This window comes from Lolium perenne, chromosome 2, assembly GCF_019359855.2.
Source record: "Lolium perenne isolate Kyuss_39 chromosome 2, Kyuss_2.0, whole genome shotgun sequence".
NCBI classification, from domain to species: Eukaryota; Viridiplantae; Streptophyta; class Magnoliopsida; order Poales; family Poaceae; genus Lolium; species Lolium perenne.
In genome coordinates, this window is record NC_067245.2 from 324,916,228 (window position 1) to 324,942,951 (window position 26,724).

The 26,724-nt window shown below is 44.6% G+C and overlaps 1 protein-coding gene across 1 annotated transcript; it reads right to left on the reverse strand.

The window, feature by feature from the left end:
* Positions 1 to 22,743: 22,743 nt before the first annotated feature.
* Positions 22,744 to 24,591, reverse strand: LOC127337150 (protein ASPARTIC PROTEASE IN GUARD CELL 2). The gene has a single exon (XM_051364034.2). It carries the CDS (start codon positions 24,475 to 24,477, stop codon positions 23,032 to 23,034), a length of 1,446 nt encoding a protein of 481 aa, XP_051219994.2. The 5' UTR covers positions 24,478 to 24,591; the 3' UTR covers positions 22,744 to 23,031.
* Between the last annotated feature and the right edge of the window lie 2,133 nt (positions 24,592 to 26,724).

Consider the following 26,724-nt stretch of genomic DNA (forward strand, 5'->3'; position numbering starts at 1 on the left):
TAAAGATAGCACTCAAGCAATTTACTTTGGAATGGCGGAGAAATACCATGTAGTAGGTAGGTATGGTGGACACAAATGGCATAGTGGTTGGCTCAAGGATTTTGGATGCATGAGAAGTATTCCCTCTCGATACAAGGTTTTAGGCTAGCAAGGTTATTTGAAACAAACACAAGGATGAACCGGTGCAGCAAAACTCACATAAAAGACATATTGTAAACATTATAAGACTCGACACCGTCTTCCTTGTTGTTCAAACTCTTTACTAGAAATTATCTAGACCTTAGAGAGACCAATTATGCAAACCAAATTTTAGCAAGCTCTATGTATTTCTTCATTAATAGGTGCAAAGTATATGATGTAAGAGCTTAAACATGAGCACAACAATTTCCAAGTATCAAATTATCCAAGACATTTTACCAATTACTACATGTAGCATTTTCCGTTTCCAACCATATAACAATGAACGAAGCAGTTTCAACCTTCGCCATGAATACTATGAGTAAAGCCTAAGGACATATTGTCATATGCAACAGCGGAGCATGTCTCTCTCCCACACAATGAATGCTAGGATCCATTATATTCAAACAAAAACAAAAACAAACCGACACTCCAAGCAAAGCACATAAGATGTGATGGAATAAAAATATAGTTTCAGGGGAGGAACCTGGTAATGTTGTCGATGAAGAAGGGGATGCCTTGGGCATCCCCAAGCTTAGATGCTTGAGTCTTCTTGAAATATGCAGGGATGAACCACCGGGGCATCCCCAAGCTTAGACTCTTCACTCTTCTTGATCATAGTATATCATCCTCCTCTCTTGACCCTTGAAAACTTCCTCCACACCAAACTCGAAACAAACTCATTAGAGGGTTAGTGCATAATCAAAATTTCACATGTTCAGAGGTGACACAATCATTCTTAACACTTCTGGACATTGCCCAAAGCTACTGGAAGTTAGGACAAAGAAATCCATCCAACATAGCAAAAGAAGCAATGCGAAATAAAAGGCAGAATCTGTCAAAACAGAACAGTCCGTAAAGACGAATTTTAAAATGGCACCAGACTTGCTCAGATGAAAATGCCCAAATTGAATGAAAGTTGGGTACATATCTGAGGATCACGCACGTAAATTGGCAGATTTTTTTGAGTTACCTACAGAGAATTCTGCCCAGATTCGTGACAGAACGAAATCTGTTTCTGCGCAGTAATCCAAATCTAGTATGAACCTTGCTATCAAAGACTTTACTTGGCACAACAATGCAATAAAATAAGATAAGGAGAGGTTGCTACAATAGTAACAACTTCCAATACACAAATATAAAACAAAAGTGCTGTAGTAAAATAAACCAATTGGTTATCTCCCAAGAAGTGCTTTCTTTATAGCCATTAAGATGGGCTCAGTAATTTCAATGATGCACTCGCAAGAAATAGTATTTGAAGCAAAAGAGAGCATCAAGAGGCAAATTCAAAACAAATTTAAGCCTAACATGCTTCCTATGAAAAGGAATCTTGTAAATAAACAAGTTCATGAAGAGCAAAGTAACAAGCATAGGAAGATAGAACAAGTGTAGCTTCAAAAATTTCAGCATGTAGAGAGGCATTTTAGTAAAATGAAAATTTCTACAACCATATTTTCCTCTCTAATAATAACTTTCAGAGGCATCATGAACAAATTCAACGATGTAACTATCACATAAAGCATTCTTATTCACATGCATAAAAGTACCATTACTCTCCACATAAGCATAATCAATTTTATTAGTTGTAGTGGGAGCAAATTCAACAAAGTAGCTATCATTATTATTCTTATTATCAAATATAGGAGGCATATTGTAATCATAATCAAATTTATCCTCCATAACAGGCGGTACTAAAAGACCAATATCATTATAATCATCATAAATAGGAGGCAAAGTATCATCAAAGTAAATTTTCTCCTCAATGCTTGGGGGACTAAAAATATCATGCTCATCAAAGCCAGCTTCCCCAAGCTTAGAATTTTCCATATCATTAGCAACAATGGTGTTCAAAGCATTCATACTAATATGTTCCATAGGTTTTTTAATTTTCGCATCAAACCATCCATATCTTAAATCAGGAAATAGAATAAGAAGCTCATTGTTGTCCATTATGCCTAACTAGTGTAAACAACAAAAAGATGCAATTGCAGGATCTAAAGGAAATAGCTTCGAGCACACACACGACGGCAACAGAAAAGTACTTAGTTACCTGGGACCGAAGTATGAATGCCTTTTACCTTTCCTCCCCGGCAACGGCGCCAGAAAAGTGCTTGATGTCTACGTGTGCTTCTATTCTTGTAGACAGTGTTGGGCCTCCAAGAGCAGAGGTTTGTAGAACAGCAGCAAGTTTCCCTTAAGTGGATCACCCAAGGTTTATCGAACTCAGGGAGGAAGAGGTCAAAGATATCCCTCTCATGCAACCCTGCAACCACAAAGCAAGAAGTCTCTTGTGTCCCCAACACACCTAATAGGTGCACTAGTTCGGCGAAGAGATAGTGAAATACAAGTGGTATGAATGAATATGAGCAGTAGTACGGCGCCAGAAGAGTGCTTGCTGGCGTGCAGTTGATGGTAGTAATATTGCAGGAAGTAAACAAGCAAGAAACAAGAAACAAGCAGCGATAGCAGTATTTAGGAACAAGGCCTAGGGATCATACTTTCACTAGTTGACACTCTCAACATTGATCACATAACAGAATAAATAGATAGATGCTAGACTCTACACCCTCTTGTTGGATGATGAACACCACTAACTGTGTAGGATTACACGAACCCTCAATGCCGGAGTTAACAAGCTCCACAATATTCAATGTTCATATTTAAATAACCTTAGAGTGCATGACAGATCAACATAACCAAACCAAGTACTAACATAGCATGCACACTGTCACCTTCACACTACGAAAGGAGGAATAGATCACATCAATACTATCATAGCAATAGTTAACTTCATAATCTACAAGAGATCACAATCATAGCCTACGCCAAGTACTACACGATGCACACACTGTCACCATTACACCGTGCAGGAGGAATAAACTACTTTAATAACATCACTAGAGTAGCACGCAGATATATTGTGATACAAAACACATTGCAATCATAAAGAGATATAAATAAGCACTTCACTATGCCATTCATAACAGTGAATAAGTATTCTGTGAAATATAGCCTAAGGGACCCACACGGTGCACACACTGTCACCTTTACACACGTGGGACAAGGAGTCTCCGGAGATCACATGAGTAAAATCCACTTGACTAGCATAATGACATCTGGATTACAAGCATCATCATATGAATCTCAATCATGTAAGGCAGCTCATGAGATTATTGTATTGAAGCACATAGGAGAGAGATTAACCACATAGCTACCGGTACAGCCCCGAGCCTCGATGGAGAACTACTCCCTCCTCATGGGAGACAGCAGCGTTGATGAAGATGGCGGTGGTGTTGATGGAGAAGCCTTCCGGGGGCACTTCCCCATCCCGGCGGCATGCCGGAACAGAGACTCCTGTCCCCTAGATCTTGGCTTCGCGATGGAGGCGGCTCTGGAAGGTTTTCTCTGGTTTCGTCGAACGTGGTAGGGTTTTCGCGACGGAGACTTTAAGTAGGCGGAAGGGCAAGGTCGGTGGAGTCCTGGTGGGGCCACACACTAGGCCGGCGCGGCCAGGGCTTGGGCCGCACCGCCCTACTGTGTCCCCATCTCGTGGCCCCACTTCGTTTCCCCTTCGGACTTCTGGAAGCTTCGTGGAAAAATAGGACCCTGGGCGTTGATTTCGTCCGATTCCGAAAATATTTCCTTACTAGGATTTCTGAAACCAAAAACAGCAGAAAAAAGGAACTGGCCCTTCGGCATCTCGTCAATAGGTTAGTTCCGGAAAACGCATAATAATGACATAAAGTATGCATAAAACATGTAGATATCATCAATAATGTGGCATGGAACATAAGAAATTATCGATACGTCGGAGACGTATCTGGCGCCTCTGCCACCGGTGTGGTTGTTGTCGCCTCCGCTACCCTTCCTTCTCTCTCTGCGTGCATATGCACTCACCTCCTCTAGCTCTCCCTCACCGTGCCCTCCTTTTTCTCTAGGGAGCCCTGCAGACGTCGATAGTGTCCTCGCGCCGGCACGGCCGTCATCGTCATCGTCTCAGACTCCGGCGGTGCATGCAGCTCCCGGCAGGTTCCCTACTCCGCATCGACTCCACCGCACTTCCTCTGCCGCTCTCCATCGCTTGAAGGAACCCCTAGGTGAGCCTCTGCATGATCTCAGTAGCTAGGGTTTTCTCCCGTTCGTTCCCCGCGACGAGAGGTGGATGACGCCCCGTGCATCGTTGGATCTCCATCCAACGCATGCACGCGAGAGGCCGCATGGCCCGTGCACCAGCGTGGCCCGCCACGTCGGAACGGGTTCGAACCGGCGTTCCCATGCGGCCACGCCATGCCTGGGCTCTCCTACGATGCTGATCTGGGCCACGCCCCCACTTCCGGCCCACTGACCCATTCCATTTAAATCTGAAATAAATCTGCCAGAAACTACTGTTTCAGTTTTTGAAATTCCATAAATTCGTCGAGTGCTCAAATTTGATGATTCAAATTGCTGGTTGCTCGTGAACAAAATATTAACCGCAAAAAAATTGCGTGCATGTGATGTGTGATTATAAATCCCTGCTGATAAATCAAACCATATAATGTTACAGGTTATGTATTTTATTTAGTGTGTGAGATTTATAGATCCTTTTTGCATGAGGTTAATTTTGGTGTCAGTAAGGGTAAATACCTTTCTTTTGGCACTGGTCCCACATGCAAGAGCTTCCTGGAACTGGTTTGATTTACAAATCAAATTCTGTCCAGAGAGCCATTCTTTGAATTATAGTTTGAAAAATACAAATGATTTTGAAGCAAATCCAAGTGGTACTTGTAGATATCATGATAGGGTACTTTTGTGCCAAAGGAAATAATTTTAGGAGTGGTAGTTTAAGCCTGGGAAATTTACTACTGAAATAGGAGACCTTTTCAGTATCTAATTTTTGTAAATTGTTTTACAAGTTAGAAAAATGCCAAATCAATTTTGTTAGTTCACATTTGGTAGTACCTATCCAATGGTATGAGTGTCTCTGATTTTTTATACCCTGGAACTGGTGTGCTTAGCTATTGATTTGCTCTGGTTCTACATGTTGGTAGCTTCCAGTAGGTATGCTGCATCCATTTTTTTGACTCACAGCAAGTTTTAGGCCATTTAAATGGTTCCTAATCCATTTATGGTTTTATAAAAATCATAACTTTTGTTTTAAAAACCCTAAATTAGTGAATCCACTTCGAGTTATTGTGAACCTTTACACACTGTGATTTTATCAAATTTTTGTGTGGATTGTACTAGAATGGCTTGTTGATTTGTTGTGTTGTTTGTTTCTTTTTATTTTGCGAAGCTAGATTCGAACGCCGCCGGAGACGGAAAAAGAGGTGAATTTGGAGGATTTGAGAAAGAAGGACAGGGACACTTTGCTGATCAAGGCAAGCCACCTCTTGATGCATACCTTATCCTAAATATCTTGCTCTTGCATTTTTACAGGTTTTATAAATTGCATGCCTTTTATTATTTATGTGAGTGGTTATCCCACTCGGAGTTTTAATGTTCCACCCTTACGGGTGCTGCCCTTGTTGATACCCGTTATACAAATCCCTGCTAGTGGTAATGGTGCTTATTACCTTATCAACTCGTTGTCGCCTGCATCAAGAAAAGGGAAGACTATAGGTTGGGAACCCGGGAGAAAGAACCAAGATGGTTTTGAAAATGAGTTTTTGAATAACCTTGGAATGGAACAACGTGCCCAAGTGTGAGTTTTATGGAATGTATTTGAGAAAAAGTATTTGCTAGAAGCAAGTGAAGTAAAGAAAATTGTTTTTTGAAAAACCTTTGTTGACTGAGTACATGACCGAACCTAGCCAGTACAACCACATTACCCTTAAGTGGGACGGGGCGTAGTAGTTTGTCTCGCCTTAGTTTGGGTCCTGCAAGTGTAGTGGCAGTCCGACCATGGACGCTTTGACCGGGGTTCTTCCCATGAGAAGGGACGCAACCCATTTGCCTGTTTAGGTACGCGGGGTACAACTTATGAGCTCACATTGAAAGATTCCTAAGTGGTTGGATGGCATTCCGGAGGGTCGGGTGTGCTTGGGACCTTGCTACTCCTGGACAGCCCCCGGACTCTGGTGTTGGGAGGTACAACTCATTCGGCATGTCTTAGGCTAAGGTGAGCAGGCGAAAAACTACGATCGGGTACTTGTCGTGGCATATGTTGTTATGTAGGGATGATGCCCACACGATAAGTATTCGGATCTTGTCGGGAAAGTGTACAACCTCTGTAGAGTGTAAAACTATTCTAATAGCAGTGTCCACAGTTATGGACGTGGGAAAGGAAGTGCTGAGTATCAAAGGGAGTTTTGTTTCAAATAAAAGTGTTTTCAAAAATGAGTTTTGGAAATGGTACAAGTGGGACTGGTGGTGATGTACCTGGGAGGTACGGAGGAAAGTTGAAAGTGTTTTGGTCACTCCGATGGCCGGAAATAAAAATGGGCCTTCCTTACCTATTAGTCTTCAAAAGAAAACTTGTTTTTTAAAAGGTATTCAACAAAGATATGTGGATGGCATACTCTCGAGAGAATCTATCTCTCACTCCTTGTAGCCCTAGATTAGTGCATGTTCCTTGCTACTGCCATATTGCATATCCTTTATTTCTCTCTAAGGTGGTTTGCGAGTACATTCAAACATACTCATTGGCATTGTTTTCCTGGCTATTTACTTGGCCAGACTTAGAAGAGGAGTACTACGAAGAAGAGGAGTACGACGCCGAAGACGCAAACTAGGACGCTCTCCCAGTCAGTCGCCTGTAGGGTAAAGGCCTAACTTGGGTTCCACCGCTTTTGGAGTCAAGTTGTTTCCGCTGCTGTTTGTTGAACTACGGCCTTGATGGCCTATGATGTAAGACTTCCGTAATACTTTTAATTCGGTACTGTAATGGATGATGTAGTCTGGTATTAGTTCGGTTATGTATTCACGATGGAATGATCTTGCGATCGTGAAATTGTATACATAGCAGGAGTTTCAGACTGGTAAGTCCGGGGCCCCACAAGTTGACCCCCTCACTCACAGTTTCAACACAAGCGGTAGAAACTTTTCAAGGGAGGCGATCCTTTCGTCAATCTCTTCGTGCTGCACCCTCTCATCTATAGGGGGTAGCCTAGAAGGAAATTGGAGAGAAGATCCACATAGATTATACCTGTAAGGGTTTGGAGGAAAAACCTTCGTCTTCTTCATCTTCTTTTGAGACCCTTCCTCCTTTTCAACCCAAATTTGCTTGATATGAAAGGGATGCATGTCTTTTTTAGGAAAAAACTAAAAATTATCAAGAAATCTGAGTGGGAGGAATTGAATCTCAGCAGAACCCTAATTGTTGAAGAGAGAAAAGATTGAAAAGGGGAAACTGAGAAGAGAAAAACTTGAAAAGAAGGATAAATAGAAGGCTCCTGCGTCGGCACCGACATCTGTTACGGGTGGGTTTTCCCCATACCGTCCGCATGTACCGGTGCAGGCGGCAATTCGTTCTCTATTTTTTTTAACATCGCTCAAAAGAATTATGCAAAAGTTACTATAAGTTTAACGACCATCGTATATGCGCATGTACCACTCGATCGTACCAAAAAGACAAAAAAAATGAAGAAACATCGAAAATTTCCTGTAAGTTTAACGACCATCGGTATGGTAAAAAATGACCGTACCACCCGATCATACCAGAAGGAAGCGAAAATCAAAGAAAACAGGAAAGTTTCCAATAGGTTTAACGACCATCGGTACAGGCCGGTATGACCGTATCGTCCGCCCGTACCGTAGTAAAACATACCAACGAGTATGTTTTGAAAAGAATGATTACGTTTGGATGATAAGGTGTGGCCACTCGAGGATTAACTCCATATTTATGAAGGGTTTTCTGAAAAGTTCCTTCCATAAAGTGAGTCCCACCATCCGTGATTAACACTATAGGAACTCCAAATCTAGGAAAAAATATATATTTAATCATTTTGATAGAAGTTGTTGCATCTGCATGAGATGTTGGCATTGCCTCTACCCATTTAGTAACATAATAAATAGCAACTAAGATATGAGTATAACCATTCGATGGAAGGAAAGGCCCCATGAAATCCATTCCCCAAACATTGAAAGGTTCAATTATTTTATTATAGTTCATGGTCATTTCGGGTCTCTTACTTATGTTACACATACGTTGACATGTATCACAGTTCTTAACAAGTTCATTAGCATCTTTGAATAAAGTTGGCCAGTAGAAACCTTATTATAGAACCTTTACAGCGGTGCGAGTTCCATCGTGATGTCGATCGTAAGGACCTGCATAATAATCCTTCAAAATAGGAAGCATCTCACTTTCAGGTACACACCGTCTAATCATGTCATCCACTCCTTGCGTTTATAAGTAAGGTTCATCCTAAAAGTAATGTCTTAGAACATGAAAGAATTTTCTTCTCCGATGTAAACCCATGTCCTTTGGTAGAAACCTTCCTACGAGAAAATTAGCATAATCCGCAAACCAAAAGGTTCATTAGAATTAACAACTGCAAGGAATTCTCCTAGTATTCACTCGGATCATATGCTATATCTTCCATGCGGGATAAGTGATCAGCAACAGGGTTATCCTTATCTCGTATATCCTCTATTTCCAAATCATATTCTTGAAGTAATAATACCCACCTAATCAAACGTGGCTTTGCATCTTTCTTTACCAGGAGGTGCCGCAAAGCTTGATGATCAGTGTGTATTTTTACCTTAGAGTTAATGATATAAGATCTAAACTTATCACATGCAAAAAACAATTGCTAGAAATTCTTTTTCAGTTGTGGCAAAGTTCTTTTGATCATCATTAAAAAGCCAGCTAGTGTATTGGATTACATTCAGGTTCTTACCATCTCATTGCCCCAAGACGGCACCTATTGCATAATCGCTAGCATCACACATTATTTCAAATGGTTCTTTCCAATTAGGAGGTTGTATAATGGGTCCTGTCACTAATGTTGCTTTTAACTATTCAAAAGAAGTGATACATTCATTATCAAAAATAAAAGAAACATCCTTTTGGAGTAAATGAGTTAATGGGGCAGCTAGGTTAGCAAAGTTTTTAATAAAACGCCTATAGAACCCAGCATGTCCAACAAAGTTCTGTAATCCTCTAATGTCACGTGGTCTAGGTAATTCCTTTAGTGGTTCAAGTCCTAACTTATCTATTTCAATTCCTTTCTCGGAAACTTTATGTCCAAAGACCTTACCTTCTCTTATAATGAAACAACATCGTTCCCATTTAAGGACTAACTTTGCTTTTCGACATTCCTACAAAACTTGATCAAGATTGTAGAGGCACTTATTGAAAGTATTATTGTAAACAACAAAATCATCCATAAGTGCTTCCACAGTGTTTTCAACAAATTTTTCAAAGTTTTTTAAAACACACTCTTCAAAGGTTGTAGCAACATTACAAAGACCAAAAGGTAGTAACCTATAAGCCTAAGCACCATAGGGCAAGTAAAAGTTGTTTTCTCTTGGTCTTCAGGTTCGATAGGGATCTAGGTATACCCTGAATAACCACCAAGAAAGCAAAAAAATAAGAGCTACCTGAAAGCCTTTCTAAGACCTGCTCCATCAAGGGTGGTGGCTTATGAACTTTCTTAGTATCTTTATTCAACTTCCTGAAAGCTATGCTCATACTATAGCCAGTTACAGTTCTTGTGGGAATAAGCCTATTCTCATCATTACTAATGATAGTTATTGCTCCATCTTTCGGTATACAATGAGCAGGACTTACCCATTTGTTGTCCGAAATTTGGTAAATTATACGAGCTTCAAGTTAACGAATGACTTCTTTCCTTCTTACTTCTTTCATTTTGGGGTTCATTCTCTTTTGCGTATCTACGAAAGGTTTAGCATCATCTTCCATGATTATCTTATGGGTTATTATTGAAGGATCTATGCCTTTAATATCGTTAAGAGAATACCCAAAAACTTTATCATGCTTAATAAGAACATCTAGCAAAGATCTAACCTCAATGGAAGAAAGTCTACTGTTTATTATTACTAGACATTTCTTTTCTTCATCAAGAAATTCATACCTTAAGTCTTCAGTAGGGTGTTTTAATTATAAAGGTGGTCGATCCTCATCTCCCTTCCTCGCCAATTCTTCATATTCAGAGTCCTGAAGGTCTTCTACTTCTACTTAATTGTTCAAAATATCATCTAACTCTTTCTTACCTTCGTCATTTGGAATTGAATCATCGTTGGTCAAACTTCTTTATAGTTCAGTCTAAGGAATATTAAAGTAGATAGCAGCCAAATCCTCAATGGTCTTCTCCTCTTTGACTTCAGCTTTCTTTCCATAAGGGAAGTTCTTTAATTCTTTAAATTTGATGCTTACTTCCTCTTCTGCAAGCTGCAAAGACATAACCTCCTTTTTGCTATCGATATATAGTTCAGTTAGAACACAAAATGGTGCTCCTAATATGATTGGACAAAAAGGGTCTAGCGGTATATCAATAACATAAAATTCTATTGGGTAAACAAAAGCTTCATCCGTGATGTAAGCATTGTGAAGAATCCCATGGCATCTTTGATAGGTCCTATCTGAGAGTACCAGATTTGTATCTGAGGGTTCTAATTCATGATCATCCAGGTAATAATGACATGATGTATAAGAATGATAAGGGAGAATGTTGATATTTGAGCTTTGATCTCTAACACCTTCAATATCAATTTCTCCTATCCTAAATTTAATGCTTTTATACCTTTCATTTTTACCTTGTGGCCTTCCTCCTATAAGTTGAGAGGACTTTCGATTAATTCTTACTTCCTCGCCTTCAATGGCAGGGCGCACTACCGGCGTCAGCAACAACGTGGAACTTTCACACAACACAACCAAAATACTTTGCCCCAACTTATAGTGAGGTTGTCAATCTCACCGGTTTTGCTGAAAACAAAGGATTAACCGTATAATGTGGAAAGAGATGTTTGTTTGCAGTGGAATTAAAGAGAACAATGATTGCAGTAAGTAAACAGACCGAGATGATTTTATCAGTATAAAATAAAGGACAGAGGTCCACAGTTCACTAGAGGTATCTCTCCATAAAGATAAATAACCTGCTGGGTGAACAAATTACAGTTGGACAAGTTACAGAATAAAGACCATACATGACAAGATGATTACTATGAGATTCATTTGGGAATTACAACATAATACATAGACCGTAATCCAACTACGTCTATGACTAATAATCTACCTTCCGGTTAGCGTCCGCACCCCTTTCAGTATTAATTTGCAAGCAACAGATTATCGCATTAAGCAATGTTTGTAAAGTAAACAATAGAATTATCCTTAGACAAAGCATTGTTGTTTTCTCCCTAATAGCAACATCACATCTACAACCTTAGAAGTTATTGTCACTCTTCCAGATTACTAGAGGCATGAACCCACTATCGAGCATAAATACTCCCTCTTGGAGTCACAAGCACATACTTGGCCAGAGCATCTACTACCAACGGAGAGCATGCAAGATCACAAATAACATATGACAAGTATATAATCGATCTCAACCATAGTATTCAATATCCATCGGATCCCAGCAAACACAACATGTATCATTACATAAAGATGATCTTGATCATGATAGGCAGCTCACAAGATCTAAACATGAAGCATGAATTGGAGAAGACAACCATCTAGCTACTGCTATAGACCCGTAGTCCAGAGATGAACTACTCACGCATCACTTCGGAGGTGGGCATGGTGATGTAGAGGCCTCCGGTGATGATCTCCCTCACTGGCAGGTGAGCTTCAGAACCGTCCCGAGCTAGGGTCGGCGATGGCGGCCGCGATGGAACTTGGATGGAGGCTCAAGTATTTAGGTTTTTTCTGAACAGGTGAATAAATAGGCGGAAGGGCGAGGTCGGTGGGTGCCCAAGGGGCCCACACCACCCCTAGGCGCGGCCAGGGCTTGGGCCGCGCCAAGGGCAGGTGAGGCCGCCTTGTAGCGCTTCTTCATCTCCCCTCCGGACTCCGTCTTCGTTACAGTAAAATAGAAACTTTAGATTTTGTTTCGTCCAATTCTGAGAATATTTCCTCTACAACTTTTCTGAAATACAAAACAGCAGAAAACAGGGAACTGACACTGTGGCATCTTGTCAATAGGTTAGTTCCAAAAATTGTATAAAAGTGCAATGGGTGTAAACAGAACATATAGAAATTGGTGTAAAACAAGCATGGAGCATCAAAAACTATAGATACTTTTGCAACGTATCAGTGCACAAACCGGTAACATTCCCAAACTTCTCAAGAATCATTGCTAAATTTTGGATATCCTCTTTTATTGGCGCCACAAACACCGCCGCATCATCCGCGTAAAGTGAAGTCCTTAAAATGGCTCCAGGACCACGGAGCCTATGGAGGAGGCCAATCGTCGTTGCTTCTTCCAAGATTTGTGTGAGGGGGTCTATGGCAATGACAAAGAGAAGCGGGGATAGTGGGTCTCCTGGACGCAAACCGCGGCCATAAGATATTGGAGAGTCGGAAAAGCCATTGAGTATGACCCTAGAAGTAGATGTGGCAAGCAATGCCACAATCCAATTAAGAAAACGCATGGGAAATCCCTTCTTTGGAGTAGGTCAACAAGATACTCTCATCTAATGGAGTTGAATGCTTTCCTAATGTCGAGCTTGAATAGAATTGCTAGAGTTTTGCTTTTGTGGAATCTTGTAGCAAGATTTTTTACGTCGAGGAAATTGTCATGTATGCTTCTTTTCTTGATGAATGCACTATGCGCATTGGAGATGAGGTTTTCCATTAGAGGGCCAAGGTGTAGGGCAAACATCTTGGAGATGATTTTTGCAATAGCGTGAATCAAGCTAATGGGCCTAAATTCGGCGATGTCCTCTGCCCCTTCCTTTTTTTGGTGTATTTATGAAACTTCACAAGCATAGTGTTACTTTACCCTATTCAGTTAGAGATGGATTCGACTATTTTCTAAATAGATTTACCCCATCAAAAAATGTCTGGTGATTGATTCGATGCAAATTGTTGTTGATTAGTTGCACTTAATTCTAAGTGGTCTGCGTGATCTTCAGGTTTGATGACTTCCACCTTGAAAAATCCAATGTGCTTTCGGGTTGCACTCGCACACGTTATCCCCTCCGTGCGACCGTTGATCGTCACCGGTGGTGCAACCGTGCCTGGGAAGATTTCTTTTTACCACTACTAGGAAAAGGCCTAGCCGTAAGATGGGTGTTAGTGGCGCACCAGGAGGGCAGTGCGCCACTACTACTTAGCAGTGGCGCACCGGAAAGTGGTGGGCCACTATAAAAAATATAGTAGTGGCGCACCTCTCCTGTGGTGCGCCACCACTAAGTTTGACCATGGGTTTGACCCAGCCTTATACATAGCAATGGCGCACTGTGCAGAGGTGCGCCACAGCTATTTCTTGTAGCAGTGGCGCACCTCTACATGGTGCGTCATTGCTATGTAAAGGGGATGATGGACATGTTTGGGCATCACTTAGTAGTGGCGCACCATGCTTGGTGCGCCACTGCTAAGTGGTGCCCAAAAATAAAAGAAATAGATAGAAATTTCAAAAAATAAAATCCTTTGAACTACCCATGTATTATGTAATCTAGCTTTAATGAAATTTTGAAAAAATGAATTTCGATATATTATGCAAAATGGCGTCATCTTTCGGTAAAACGGGATTCCTGGTTGCATACGACCTCCGATGAAAAACTTTTTTATATCAAAATCTATCTACGTGAAATTTCCTATCCGAATTCAACGGCCTAAGGCCGTTTCGAGAAAAAAATGGATTCGTAAAATTCAAAACAGAAACTGGACTTTTTTCCGGTTTTAGATTTTGGGCAAAAAATAGAAAAAATTTACCGGTGGCGCACCGATGCCTTGGTGCGCCACTGCTAAGCTTCCCGCCCACGAATTTCAAAATGGGATTCGAAATGGGAGGAGCCAGCCACTTACCCCCTCCTCCCTCCTCCCTCCTCCCTCCTCCTCCACACATTCTCCTGCTCTCATTCTCCTCTCCTCCTCCTGCTCTCCTCCTCTCCTCTCCTCCTCTCTTTCACCCTTTTCTTCTACTTCTTCTTTCACTCCGGCGACCTCCTCCACTATGTCGACTATGGTGACCTCCGGTGACCTTACTCTTCGACGACCCTACGACGACCCTCCGACGTCCCTCTGACGACCCTCCGGCCCGGCGACCCTCCGGCGACCCTCTGGCCTCCATTACCTCTGGCCTTCGTCCTCTTGTTCATCCTCTCCTACATCCTCCATCTCCTCACCTCTCTTCACCTCTCCTACCTCTCTCATCCATCCTCACCGGTGGCTAGGCTAAGAAAAATAAGAATGAACATTGCACAAATAATTCTAGCAACAAGAACGAGAAAAAAAACGAGCCAAAAAAATTCGAAACAAAATGTGCCAGATCTAGATCCAGATCCAGATCTAGAAATTTCAAATTTTAGTAGTGGCGCACCTTGTTTCTGTCCAGTGGCGCACCTCAGACATTTAGGAGTGACGCACCATGAAGCTAGTAGTGGCGCACTACCTGGTGCGCCACTGCTAAGCCAAATAGCAATGGCGCACCACTAGTGCGCCACTTCTAATTGTTAGCAGTGGCGTGATAGCAGTGGCGCACCACCACTAGTGCGCCACTGATGGCAAAAACAGGTGCGCCACTGATTGCCTGTTTTCTAGTAGTGTACCCTGTTAAAACGCACGGGCAATTTTCCTAGTACACTCTAAAGTCCATGTTAGTTTTATCACATTTATGCTCGAGGACGAGCATAAGTTAAGCTTGGGGATGTTGATGCATGTAAAATGCATACATGAACTTTGCACTTTATTGAAATATATTACCACATATTTGTATCTTATATAATGTTATTCCCATGTTTTATGGTGGTTTGGGAGATTTTCTAAACAATTGTGTCTCCTCCGGTTCTAATTCAGTTTGACAGAAAACGCCTCTTTTTAGTGTTTTGACATTAGAGGACCTACGGAACTCCAAAAAGGGCAAGGTCAGGGACACGCTTCGGAAATTTTGAGATGAACAAAATGATCTAAAGTGGGCCACCAGGAAGTCAACAGGCTGGGAAATAAGGCAGGTGGCGTGGCCACCCCCTTTGTGCGCGCCACTTGGGTCCTTTCCAACCTCGTTCGTCCAATTCAACTCAATCTTGCGTCCACCGACTTGTTTTGACCTAAAAACCACTATATATACAACCCCTAGGGGTTTCGTGTAGGCTACAGCGGTGGAGATCAAAAACACATAAATAGAGAGTCAGCAGTCCGCCGCCAACGGAGATCAGAGGGGGGAAACGCTGCCGGAATCGCCTCCGGTGGACTCCACACCCCCCCCCCCCCCCCCCCTCCGATGAGGGCATCAGCACCATCTTCATCATCTTCATCAAAATCTACAACAACTCTTCATCATCCCCCTCTGTAATCTCTTGGCAAACATGATGTATGATGCAATATATTGTTTTTTCCATCATCTATTGTATCCCTCTGTTGATGTTTGAGTAGTGAATTGTTTATTGCAATTGTTATATAGTTTGTTGTTGGTTGCATACAAGTATTTTATCTTCTATGATGATCTTTTGTACTGATATATGAGTGCACACATATGTCGGGGGATGCATAAGGTCAACACCGTTGCATGTTGATAGGGAGAGGGACAATGGAGCTGAAAGAAACCTTGTCCTAATTCTTAGATGCATGTTGTATTAATCATGATTAATCAAACTGGGGTATGAATATGGGGACATTTAATCTTACAATGGTGGTTGGACTTTACGTCTTAATAATTCCCTTGTTTGCTCTTAACTGGCCTTGGGATCAGTCACTAGAGGTGTACTTGCTCATATCCATGTCTACACCTATCTATGGCTCCTCTCTAGAAGAAACACTAAAAAAAACTATAATGAGCTTCACTAATTGTGACAACCACACAAATGAAATAGCAATTTGCCTGAACACTTGCTCTCTTCAGTTACTCCACTTCACTTCACTTCATCTCATTACATTTTACTTGATTGCACTTTTCCTGTCTTGCATTTTTTACTTTTTGCATTTTAATTTCAGCACTTATAGTTTCTAGTAAAAACCTCTACACACACACCATATCTCCTAGATTTGCATAGAAGGTCATATAAGTGGGTTATAGGGCTTTAGAGAATAGATAGTTTACCTTCAGCTCATCGTGGGTTCAACACTCAAATACTTATCGAATTCTAGTTGGGGGTTATCAGTGACTCGTTCTGGTCAACTGGTAGGACTTAGCCTTGGTCATTTGATGGCTGTTGGATCTGAATGAAAGGTGGATGGGAGGGGGCAAGGCAAGTTGTGCCTTGTGACTAGCAAGGCACCGGATCTCTTTCCGACAAGAGGACATTGAAGTTCCGACCTAGGGATAGAAGTATCATCCATCGACCTATGCATTTTTGCCCATTGATTTCGTGGGCCAGATACCCATGAACTCGCAGGTTAGGCATGGACAAACATTTTTCTCCATCGATATCCATTGGATGCCTACTGTACGCGTTGAGCCTATGTCTCAGTGGCTCAGACGGTGTGAAGAACCCAGTTATCGATATCCAAGGGCCTAGAAATCAACCAATAATTGTATTATGTAACAAGAAAAGCCAACTAAATTTTATGTTTGTTGGGATGTTTTTCTTTGACAACTTTACCGTAGGAGCTTCACCTACAGTGTAAATTTTCTATTAATCAAGAACCAAACTCAAATACATTCAACAACCGAAGAGAAAGGTTACGTGTTTATTGGGATGTTATTTTGCAACATAGTGATGGCGGTTTGTAAATTGGCGCCCTCAGCGCCAGCTGTTAAAATTCAAATATGGTTGGCCCGAGTTCGCCAGCGGTAATAAGCCCGGCATAACCTTATTCCTAGCAGTGTCTTGAAGAAAAAAAAAGTGGTATGTCCAATTTTTGACTGCTATTGTTTCTGTTTTCATGTCTTTTTATTGCTATTATTATACATGGATATATATATTTGAATATATCGGAGAGTCCTATTCATATATATATTGAATGATAACGCTCAATAAATGCAGCCCGCCCGCCCCCCACCCATCGCCCCCCTCCTCCCTCTCCCTCCGCGGCTCTCCTGTATACTCCTCTTAAATAGTTACGTTCGTTCTCGCAGGCGGGCGAGTGCGATCATGCAATCCAACATCAACACCACGGCCGTGGCGGCGGGGGACGACTACCCCTGCATGCGGCGGCTCCGTCACCGGCGCCTCCTCGCCTACCTACACAACCAAGGCTTCAAAGCCGCCTTCCACTCGTAAGTAACTACACAAATACACAATGAGCCTCACCTTCGTCTCCTTCCCAGCTTCCTGCTGCTTCTAAATTGCTTGCGTATGTGCAGGCTGATCCAGGAGCTGGGCCAGCGCCAGCACACAATCTTCTGCGCGGCGCACCTGCGGAAGCTCGTGGCCGGGGGACGGTGGGGCGACGCACTGAGCTACCTCTGCCGCTTCCTGTCGCTGCCGCCGGTCGACGTGGAGGCCTGCGCCCTCGTCCTGTTCCTCGCCGCGCTCCGGTGCTTGGCCAGCATCACCACCACGGCCGGCTCAAGCGGCGTCGTCGACGTGATCTCCGCAGAGCAGCACCGTCGCTACAATGTCACCTTCCTCGCGCCCATCTTCCGCCGCAGTGCCAAGCTCATCTCTATCGTCAATACCATGCTCAACTCCCCGCTATACAGGTAGGTTGTGGCTTGTACGTGTGATCATGATGTTTATAACCGATTTCAGCAAACAGCGGCACCTTGATTGTCCTATACATTCATGGAATTCACTTTCACTGGAGTTCTCAATGAAATGCACTAAATTTCAGTGACTGCTTCGGAAACCGAAAATATTACCTTTCGGTCAAAATATTTCAGTAATATACCTGGATCCAAAAAAAATAGTTTTAACTTTTTAATGAATTTGGACAGAAAATTTCGCTCTTTTGGCCAAAACGAAAACCGAAAACCCACTGAATTTTAGTTATTTCAATAGTTGACCGGGAACTAGTGAAGCAAGGTGCCTCGTCGATCGCCCACGACTTGGCTCTCGAGTCCCCGGAGCTCAGCGAGGTAATGCTACGACCGCCGGCGCCAGGAGGCCCACATGACCTACTTCTTCCAGCCTTTCGGTGGGTTTTGATCGTCTGTTCAGTGTTCTTCATCTGTACTTGCTCAATTATCGAATTTTTTTTTACTTCTCCAATTAATTCTGTTACCATGCATGATCAACGATTTTTAGTTCCTGCCGGAGGCGTCCATACGTGAGGAAACAAGCCAGGCGCCCAGCAGCATCTGCTATTGCCAAGCTCTGTGTCGGTCTTAACAACAAGAAGAGTAAAAAGAAAAAAGGAGGTATATTGGTTTACTCTTGCTGAACTATATATGTCATGCCGAATTTATTTTACAGTTCATTGCCCCTACACTGTCTTGTCTCTGAGCTTTACACACTACTCCTTTTGCAGCCTGCCTTCTTCTCAAGGCCCAATTCCAGGTATGATAAACCCTTCTAGTTATGTCCGTTTCCAGCAAATGATCCCTATCGTTTTGTAGGATTGGACACTGATCAGGCGCTGAACAGGGCAGCGGATCTTCTTGGTAATTAGAAATACTGGCATAATCTAATTCTAGTCGATATTTACTCCAGTCTAATAATTGCTACCTCTAAAATTTTGTGTCCTTTGAGATCAATGCCAAACATTTATAAATTTGACCGTCTACAAATAAAAAATTGCTTACATGCATAATACCAAATTGTTATTAATAGATTAATGGTGAAATGTACTTTTCATAATGTATAGCTAGTTTTATGTAGAGGCAGCAAGTTTGAATATGGAAGTGTTGCATTTAGGAGCGTAGCATTAGGGCATCTCCAACCGGGCGACCCATCCCGCGCGTCCGGATGGATCCAGCCGGACAAAAACCCGGCCCAACGCGGGGACGCACCGCAAAAGCGGACGGCCGCGGCGTCCGGAACGACGCAAACCCGGCCCAAATCTTGGCCGGGTTTGCGTGGCCGCGGATGGCACGCGGCGTCCTCGCGTGTCCGCCTGTCCGCGTGGTTGGCCCACCTGTCGGTGCCCCAGTCCTATTAAATGTGGACTGGGGAAGGGGATTGTCCCTATCCAGTCCCCACTTTCCACTCCGGCCGCACGCGCGAGCTCGAAGCTTCCGCGCCGCCATGGCCCCGAAGCGCGAGTTCGAGCCGTCCGCCAACGACCACGAGGCCGGCAGCAGCCGGCAAGTCGCGCCGCCGGCGTTCGCAATGGGGCCGCCGGCGCCTCCCAGACGCGACCGGATCTACGTCACCGTAGCGGTGGCGCAGATGTTCTGGGACGTCGGCGTCCCAATGCCGTGGGGGGGCGTGCACCTCCCCCACGGCTGGCACCTGAGCCCATATCGGGTTCCGGTGCCGCCCATCCCGGGCTCCGGCCGCGCCTGCTACGCCGCGCTCAGCTGCCGGCGGACCTCCAGCAGGACCCTGCGTACGGCGACGCAAGTCCCAAGCGGGACTTGTGGTTCGAGGTGGAGCACGATGCGCGCCGGCGCACATGCTTCACATCCGCGACGGCGCGGCCTCGCGCGCAGCCAGGCACACACCGCTGGCGGGCTGGCCGCCGCCCGGCGGCCTCTACATCAACGAGCCCGCGCCCCAGCCCCGGCGCAGCCGCAGCCCCAGGAGGAGGAGAACGACCCGGAGCTGCGGCGGCGCTCGCGCGGCGTCCCGCGAGCAGCAGGACCTCGACGAGCTGGCCAAATGGCCGCACCTCGCCGAGGCGCTGCGCACCTCCGCGTTGGAGGAGGCGGCCGGGAAGGCCCAGGGAGGACGCCCGTGCGGAGGCGTGGGCCTTCCTCGAGCCGGCGCGCCGTCGGGAGGAGGCTACGCGTCGGTGGCGCTCCGGAGGAGGAGGAGCGCCGGGCCACGCGCCCGGCGGAGGAGGAGCGCCTGGCCACGCTCCGGCTACAGGCGGAGCTGCAGGCCGCAGCGGAGGAGCAGCTCCGGCAGGAGTCCGCGCGGAGGGCACGGCTGCGCAGGCCGGCGAGCCCGCCGAACCCGCACTCCGCCTGGGAAAGGGCGCAGTGGGAGCCCTGGCCGGAGTCCCCGGTGCCCTCCGGCGTGTCGAGCCGGAACAGCACGTCGCCGCCGGGGGGCGTCGTCGTCATCGACGCCGACGATGACGAGTACTACTGGGGGTAGTACTGCCGGCGGCCACCGTGCTCGCAAACCCTGTCTAGGGTTTTTTTTTTTAGTTTAAAGCCCATATAGGGCTTTCTTTTGTGTAAAAATTGCCCAAAATAGGGCTAAGTTTAATTAACCACTAGTTTAATGTTATTTTTGGCTGTTTTCCTTTTCCTTTTTATTTTTGTTATTTTAATTACATATGCGGTGCGTCCGCGCGTTGGGCGCAGCGTGCGACCAAACGGACACGCGGGGCGCTGTCCGGGTGTCCGTTCGGCCACCCAAACGGCCCAAAACGGACGGCCCAGCGCGTCCGTTTGGTCGCCCGGTTGGAGATGCCCTTACTGTCCTATTTGGAACACGTATGTCTCATTTGTATTCTCTGACATTCCTTAATTTCCTTGAGGGTGATAACTATAATTTTTTCCAGAAAAATGTTTGAAAGCTGGTAAACGCCCAGAGCTTCATCGGGGGCATCCATTGCAATCAAGTGGAATGCAAGGTAACTGTGTCACACTTGTTTTTATCGTAGAAAGATGTACTTGCAAACAAGCATATTAGTCAATTGGAATGAATCCAGACAAAAGGCCCTAGCTGACTAGCTCAGTGCAAGATGCCATAAAAATCTCAGCATGAGATTCTGAACAAAGGGACTTCCTTGGTGCAAATGAGCTTTCTCTAACTAGCCGGTTCAAATTAATTTTCCTCCCTTGTAGGTTTTAACATGGAAGAATTGGCTTGCATACTCTTCGTAGAGAACCATTGCCTTCTAAATCCAAACACCATGCTGGTCAACATAGGCGGATATCGCTTGAATGCTCAAAATCTGAAGTGCCTCACTATCGACAAAACAAACGACAACAGAGAGAAATTTATACCAGCTATCGTAAGTCAGTGAAATTAATATTTTGTTTATTGATTAGTTGACATAAATGGTACTAATTATGTATGATATGTACATACTTGGAAAACAATCTGCAGGTAACAAATGCGTACATTAAGATAATTTTAACTCAACGTACAAACTGCGTGTTGAGTAAAAGATTTCTCGTTTACTACTCGGGCTTTGCCCAGGTGATTCCAAGAATTGTCAATGGAGATGTTTCGAGGATGTGGACCGACAATCTTCTTGATCATGCAAAGTTTCTGATTCAGAGTGAGCAGGTAAGGTGAAAATATTTTATACTCTTAATTATATGGAAAATAAAAGGTTGTACCATAAAAATTGTAGGTTTTTCTCCCAATGGTTGTCAATTTACACATGATTGTGTTGGTCATCAACAACAAGAGAAAACAGTTCCAAGTTTTAGATTCAGCAAAGATGTATTCACAGTACCAGAGCCAAATAAATGACACGGTGACAAATTCTTGAAACTATGTTGTTCGATATTATGACATTTCCACATGTTGATTAAGTTTAATGCTAATATCAATTTGTGGACACAGATTAGAGGGATCAAAAACTTGCTAGACATAGCAAGGAGTCGCGGCCTCCGTGGAGTGCCAGATGTTACAAACTGGCCTGTCAACAATATCTATCAGATACCAGCACAAGAAGGTGGGTATGTTTGATACTGTTAACTTCATCCATAACGTTTCTCTTATAAACTAACAATTTCCAAGCTATATATATTTCCAGATGTTCATGTTCCCTCTTTGCTCTCAAGTATATTGAGCTCTGGGATGGCGAGCGTTTATCGATAAGCTTCAACCAGGTCTACGTGTTTCCTAAATCATAATAGCATGGTTAATAGAACATCTGCGAGTTTAGTCAGATAGAATTAACATATAACCATCTGTGATGCAGTCTGACATCCACTCCTTCAGAGTGCAAGTTCTCGTTGAGCTGTTGTTATCAGAGCTGAATTGCATGAACGATGTCAAGAGCGAACTCCGCCGTCTCTTGGATGAAACAAGTAAGCTGAGTAGATGAAGGCATGCTGAAATTGTTTCAGTGGATGTTCCATGGGTTTTTCGTTGTAAAGAGGATATTGCTCATTTTTTTCTTCAACCCCCAAAGGGTAGGATAATAACCTAACCTTTGCAAAGTATGACATTCATCCACGGCCACTTTGTTGAGAGGCTCGTATGTGCTTTAGTCATGGTGACACGTCCTGAAGAAATGTGAAGGGACACAAGGTGGTCTTGCTGAGCACAAACGACCAATTCGGTAGCATTGGACCCTCCTTTTCCTTTTTGTTACAACAATCCAATCAAGACTTCACAAGCCAGCCATGAGTGTCTCTCTTCTTTTTTTGTCTTTGTTGTATTTTGCCGACCAGATTTATATCAAACGGACGATGTCTCTTAAAACAGAGGTGTGCTAATTATATAACCCGAGTCTCAGTTTCGCACTTGAAAAATTTCAGTTGATTCTTGAGAGTTGAATACAAATAAAAACTCGGGAACCGATTGGGCACATAATGTTTTTTATGCAAATTTAGGATCAACGATGTAAGACATATACATTTTTAATAAATTACTACAAATCCCCTTGCTCTGTTCTTCAATGCAACACTTGTTTCTGAATCAACGATGAGTGGCATGCTCTCCCCACTGCATTCTTAGCTACTACTATGTATGTACTATAATACGGTACAATTTTGTATACTCTGTATATATATACGCCTACGCAATAAGCAAGAAAGTATAGCTTGTAGTAAAACAGCAGCACTGATAGTGCTAGCAGGTAGTTGGTCCGAAGCCAACGTAGCCGGTGGCAGAGTCGACGGTAATCTGGATCCCCTGCTGCTGTATGTTGCCGAGGATGGACATCCCCGACGCCGATGCCGCGAACGCCAGGCAGTAGACGCCGTGGTCGTCCATGGCCACGAGCAGGTTCCTCGCCGGCAGCGTCAGCGCCGTGCCCTCGTCGGCGCCGAAGTAGAGCGCCACCGTGGGGACGCGCACGCTCGCGTAGCCGCTCAGGTCGTAGCACGTGTCGAAGAGCGACATGCCCGGCGCGCGCGGGAGGCCGCCGCCCACGGCGTCCGTGAACGCGTCGCGCAGCGCGGCGTAGGCGTCGGGAGGCAGCCTCGTCACGGCCGTGCCGGTGTCCATCACCACGCCGCCGCCGCCGTCCTCGCCGAGGTCGAAGAGGTTGGACTGGAGCTGGAGCCTCTCGCCGCCAACGCCGAGCCCCGTGAGGCCGACGTAGTAGAAGCTCGGCGCCTGCGCGTTGCGCAGGAGGGGCACCCACACGGCGCCCACGGGCATGGCGTCGGACCGGCCGAAGACGAGCGAGCCGGCGCCGGCGTCGGCACCGCGGCTCGCGAGGCAGTAGCTGAAGGCGCCGCCGGCCGCTCCGCCAAGCTGCCCGACGAGTGACATGGGACCCCAGCCGAGGCCGAGCAGGCCGGCCGCCGCGACGAAGAGGCCGCGGTTGCGGTGGCCGCAGCCGATGGCGACCTCCTGGACCGGCGTGCTGTCCCCGAACGTCAGTGTTTCCATTGCGAGCACGCCCTCGGTGTACGATCCGTCCCCGTACGACACCTCGTAGCGGCATGGTTCGCCGGCGCCGCAGCCGGAGGAGCCGCCCGGAAGCGTCCTGCACACGCCAGAGCCGCATGGCACGGCGGCGAAGGACGCCGACGCGGCGGGGTCGAAGAGCGGGTCGGCCTGAGCGTAGCACTGGGTGCAGGGAAGGCATTGCACCCAGATGACGTCGCTCCCGGAGTCCACGACGAGGTACTGTTCCGTGGGTGGCGATCCCACGCCGATGCGGGCGAAGTATTCGCCGCTGCCCTCGGAGATGCCGGACACCACCTCGGAGCCCACCTCCGTTGTCATCGTCGGTTGATATGTCGACGAAAACGACGGCGCCAGGCGCTGCTGGAGGTACTCCGCTCGCGCTCCGTCCCTTGCAGCGAGAGCGGCCACGGCATGGCTTTTCGACGGGTACGTTGTGCCGAAGACGGCGTCGCGGTGCAGCAGCGCGAGCGTGGGTCGGCCGTCGCGGCGAGGAGATGACGACGGTGGCGACGAGTCGACGGCCGTGGTGAAGTTGCGAAGATAGATGTAGTGGAAGCGCAGAGGCGACGATGAAGCCGAAGCGCCGGAGGAGACCACCGCGGTAACGGAGACGAAGGCGACGACGAGGAGAAGCGTGGTGATCGTGTCGCCATGCATGGTTGAGGTAGTGCGCGCGTGCTCTAGCTTTTCGTGCAGATCAAAGTGTTTGTGGAAATGACGAAGCCAGCTTGCGTATGAGCCGGTGGATTTATCAGGTTCGTACCAGTGTGTGGTGGCTGGCATGCATCACTAGCCAGATTGACGTAGCCAAAGTGCAGCACATACATACCTTTCGGTTCCTCTCTGTCTGCCACGACAACACATTGTAGAAACTTTTTCCCATTTCTCGTTTGGAGAAACTTTTTCCATTTGATGATTTTGATCGTCACATCGGATCCAGTGAATTACAGTCAGGAGCGTATGATCGAGTCAGTTCTGAACCTTTTTTTGTGATCTTTGCTTTGGGTGTTTTAAGCTGCATCTGCTTTTCTTTCACCCTTTTCGGCTTAATAGAAAGACCTTTTGCCAGTAGATTCCATAAGCTCGTGATTGTAGTTCTCTTGACGGATTCGGTACCAATCACTGCTGACTAATTTTCAGTTCATAAAAATGTATATATAATAGCCTACGGATGTTTTGTCTCATAGGTGCATATGAATTTATTATGGAAAATATTTAGAATATAAAAAATTAAAATATAATTTCACATATACATCTGAACATTCTATATCTGCACACAAGTTTTCGGCGAAAGGTTGTATTTTATGTACCTGTGTAAAAAACACAAAAATGCTCCATCAATAGTCATGTTGGAGCATCGAAAATTATTTTTTTACACGGAGCACAAAAATGTTATTTTTCTCCAAAAACTTGTGTCCGAACCAATGACTATATGTACATGAGGTATTTTATTTTATAATTTTTTGGTACTTTGAAATGTGTTTTCACACAATAGGTTTATATGTACCCGTGAGCTGAATTTGATTCCCCTACAGAATAATTCCCCATTCTTACATAGTTGCTCCTCCCATGAACCTACAAATATATCACAACATGTGACATGCAATATGTTTGCATGTAACGATTAACCATAGTATGATTATACATTTTTTCGAACCATACAGGAGAGCTGCATGTGTATATTAAGAAGAATATAAGACCGTTAAAATGGCTAAGTACATAATGTTATAGGACACGAGGTGGAAGCTCGATCTCTACGAGAACGATGAAATATAAGAATTTAAAAAACGCCTAATTGTCCAGGAGAAAGAAGTAGTACAGCATATAGGACATGCAGTACGATGAAATACGGGAATTTAACAGAATATTCGTCCATGCAAATGCAGTGCAGCTCCAACATGGAACCCTCAAATATATCATATAATTAACAACAACATGATTGCAAGAAGAAAGTTAACCATCATTGTTATCTTTCCGAGTCAATTAATTAGTATAGTACGATCGTTTCTTAGAGCTTTCCCAGCTGACTAGTATGATGTGCCTATGAGTGGGATGAGTTAGAAAGTTTGCTTTCTTTTTGGTCACTTTGTAGGCTGTGGAGAGGCATCATCTGATCATGCAAATATTTATATGTGAGCACATATGTCACTGTTCAAACCATGACATCTGAGACAGATGCAGAATTATCTGTATAAAATTCTTGAGTGCAATTTGCCGTGGTGACAAAGGGAAAAAAAAAAGATGGCCTGGTTCAGGATGGTGTGCTCACCGATACTGTCCACTAGACAATGATTGAGTGGTAGGCTGGTAGCTAGAGTTAGTTCAAGTGTTGAACACAAAGTTGGCGATCCATTTTTGACATATTAATTGGTGTATGATTTGGTGATCATGCGTGCTTAGTGAAAGCCGACTACCGAAAAGTAACTCGATTTATTAACCTCTATCGGAAGAAATCAAATTAGTTGTCTGTGCACTATGTCACCTGAAGTGACTTTTGGGTGCATTCATGGTTGTTGCTAGTTGGTGTACAGTTTTACTCAAATATTTTTTCTTCTTCTTTAAAGTGCATTCACTTAACTAACAAGCTTCGTTCTAGAAGATTAGCTACTTAACTACTCACTCCGCTTTGATTTATAAGACATTGATGCTTTTGCAGTTTAACTTCTGTCATGTTACGAAAATTCCTGGGTTTCCAGTTTTGCCCTCGCTCGCGCCGCTCTCTCACCACGATAGCCGCTCACTCTCACCCTCTCAGCCCCACTCATCCTCCCTCGCCGATGCCATGCCTCGACGCCATGCCGATGGATAGGTCGATGGATGTTATTTCTATCCCTAGATCGGAACCTTCTCTGTCCTCTTGCAATGCGCTCATTTTATCCAATTTCAAGAATTGTTGTGAACTGT

Bases quoted from the DNA above. Each gene is read 5' to 3' on its own strand.
- LOC127337150 (XM_051364034.2), bottom strand. From the start codon at position 24,477: ATGCATGGCGACACGATCACCACGCTTCTCCTCGTCGTCGCCTTCGTC.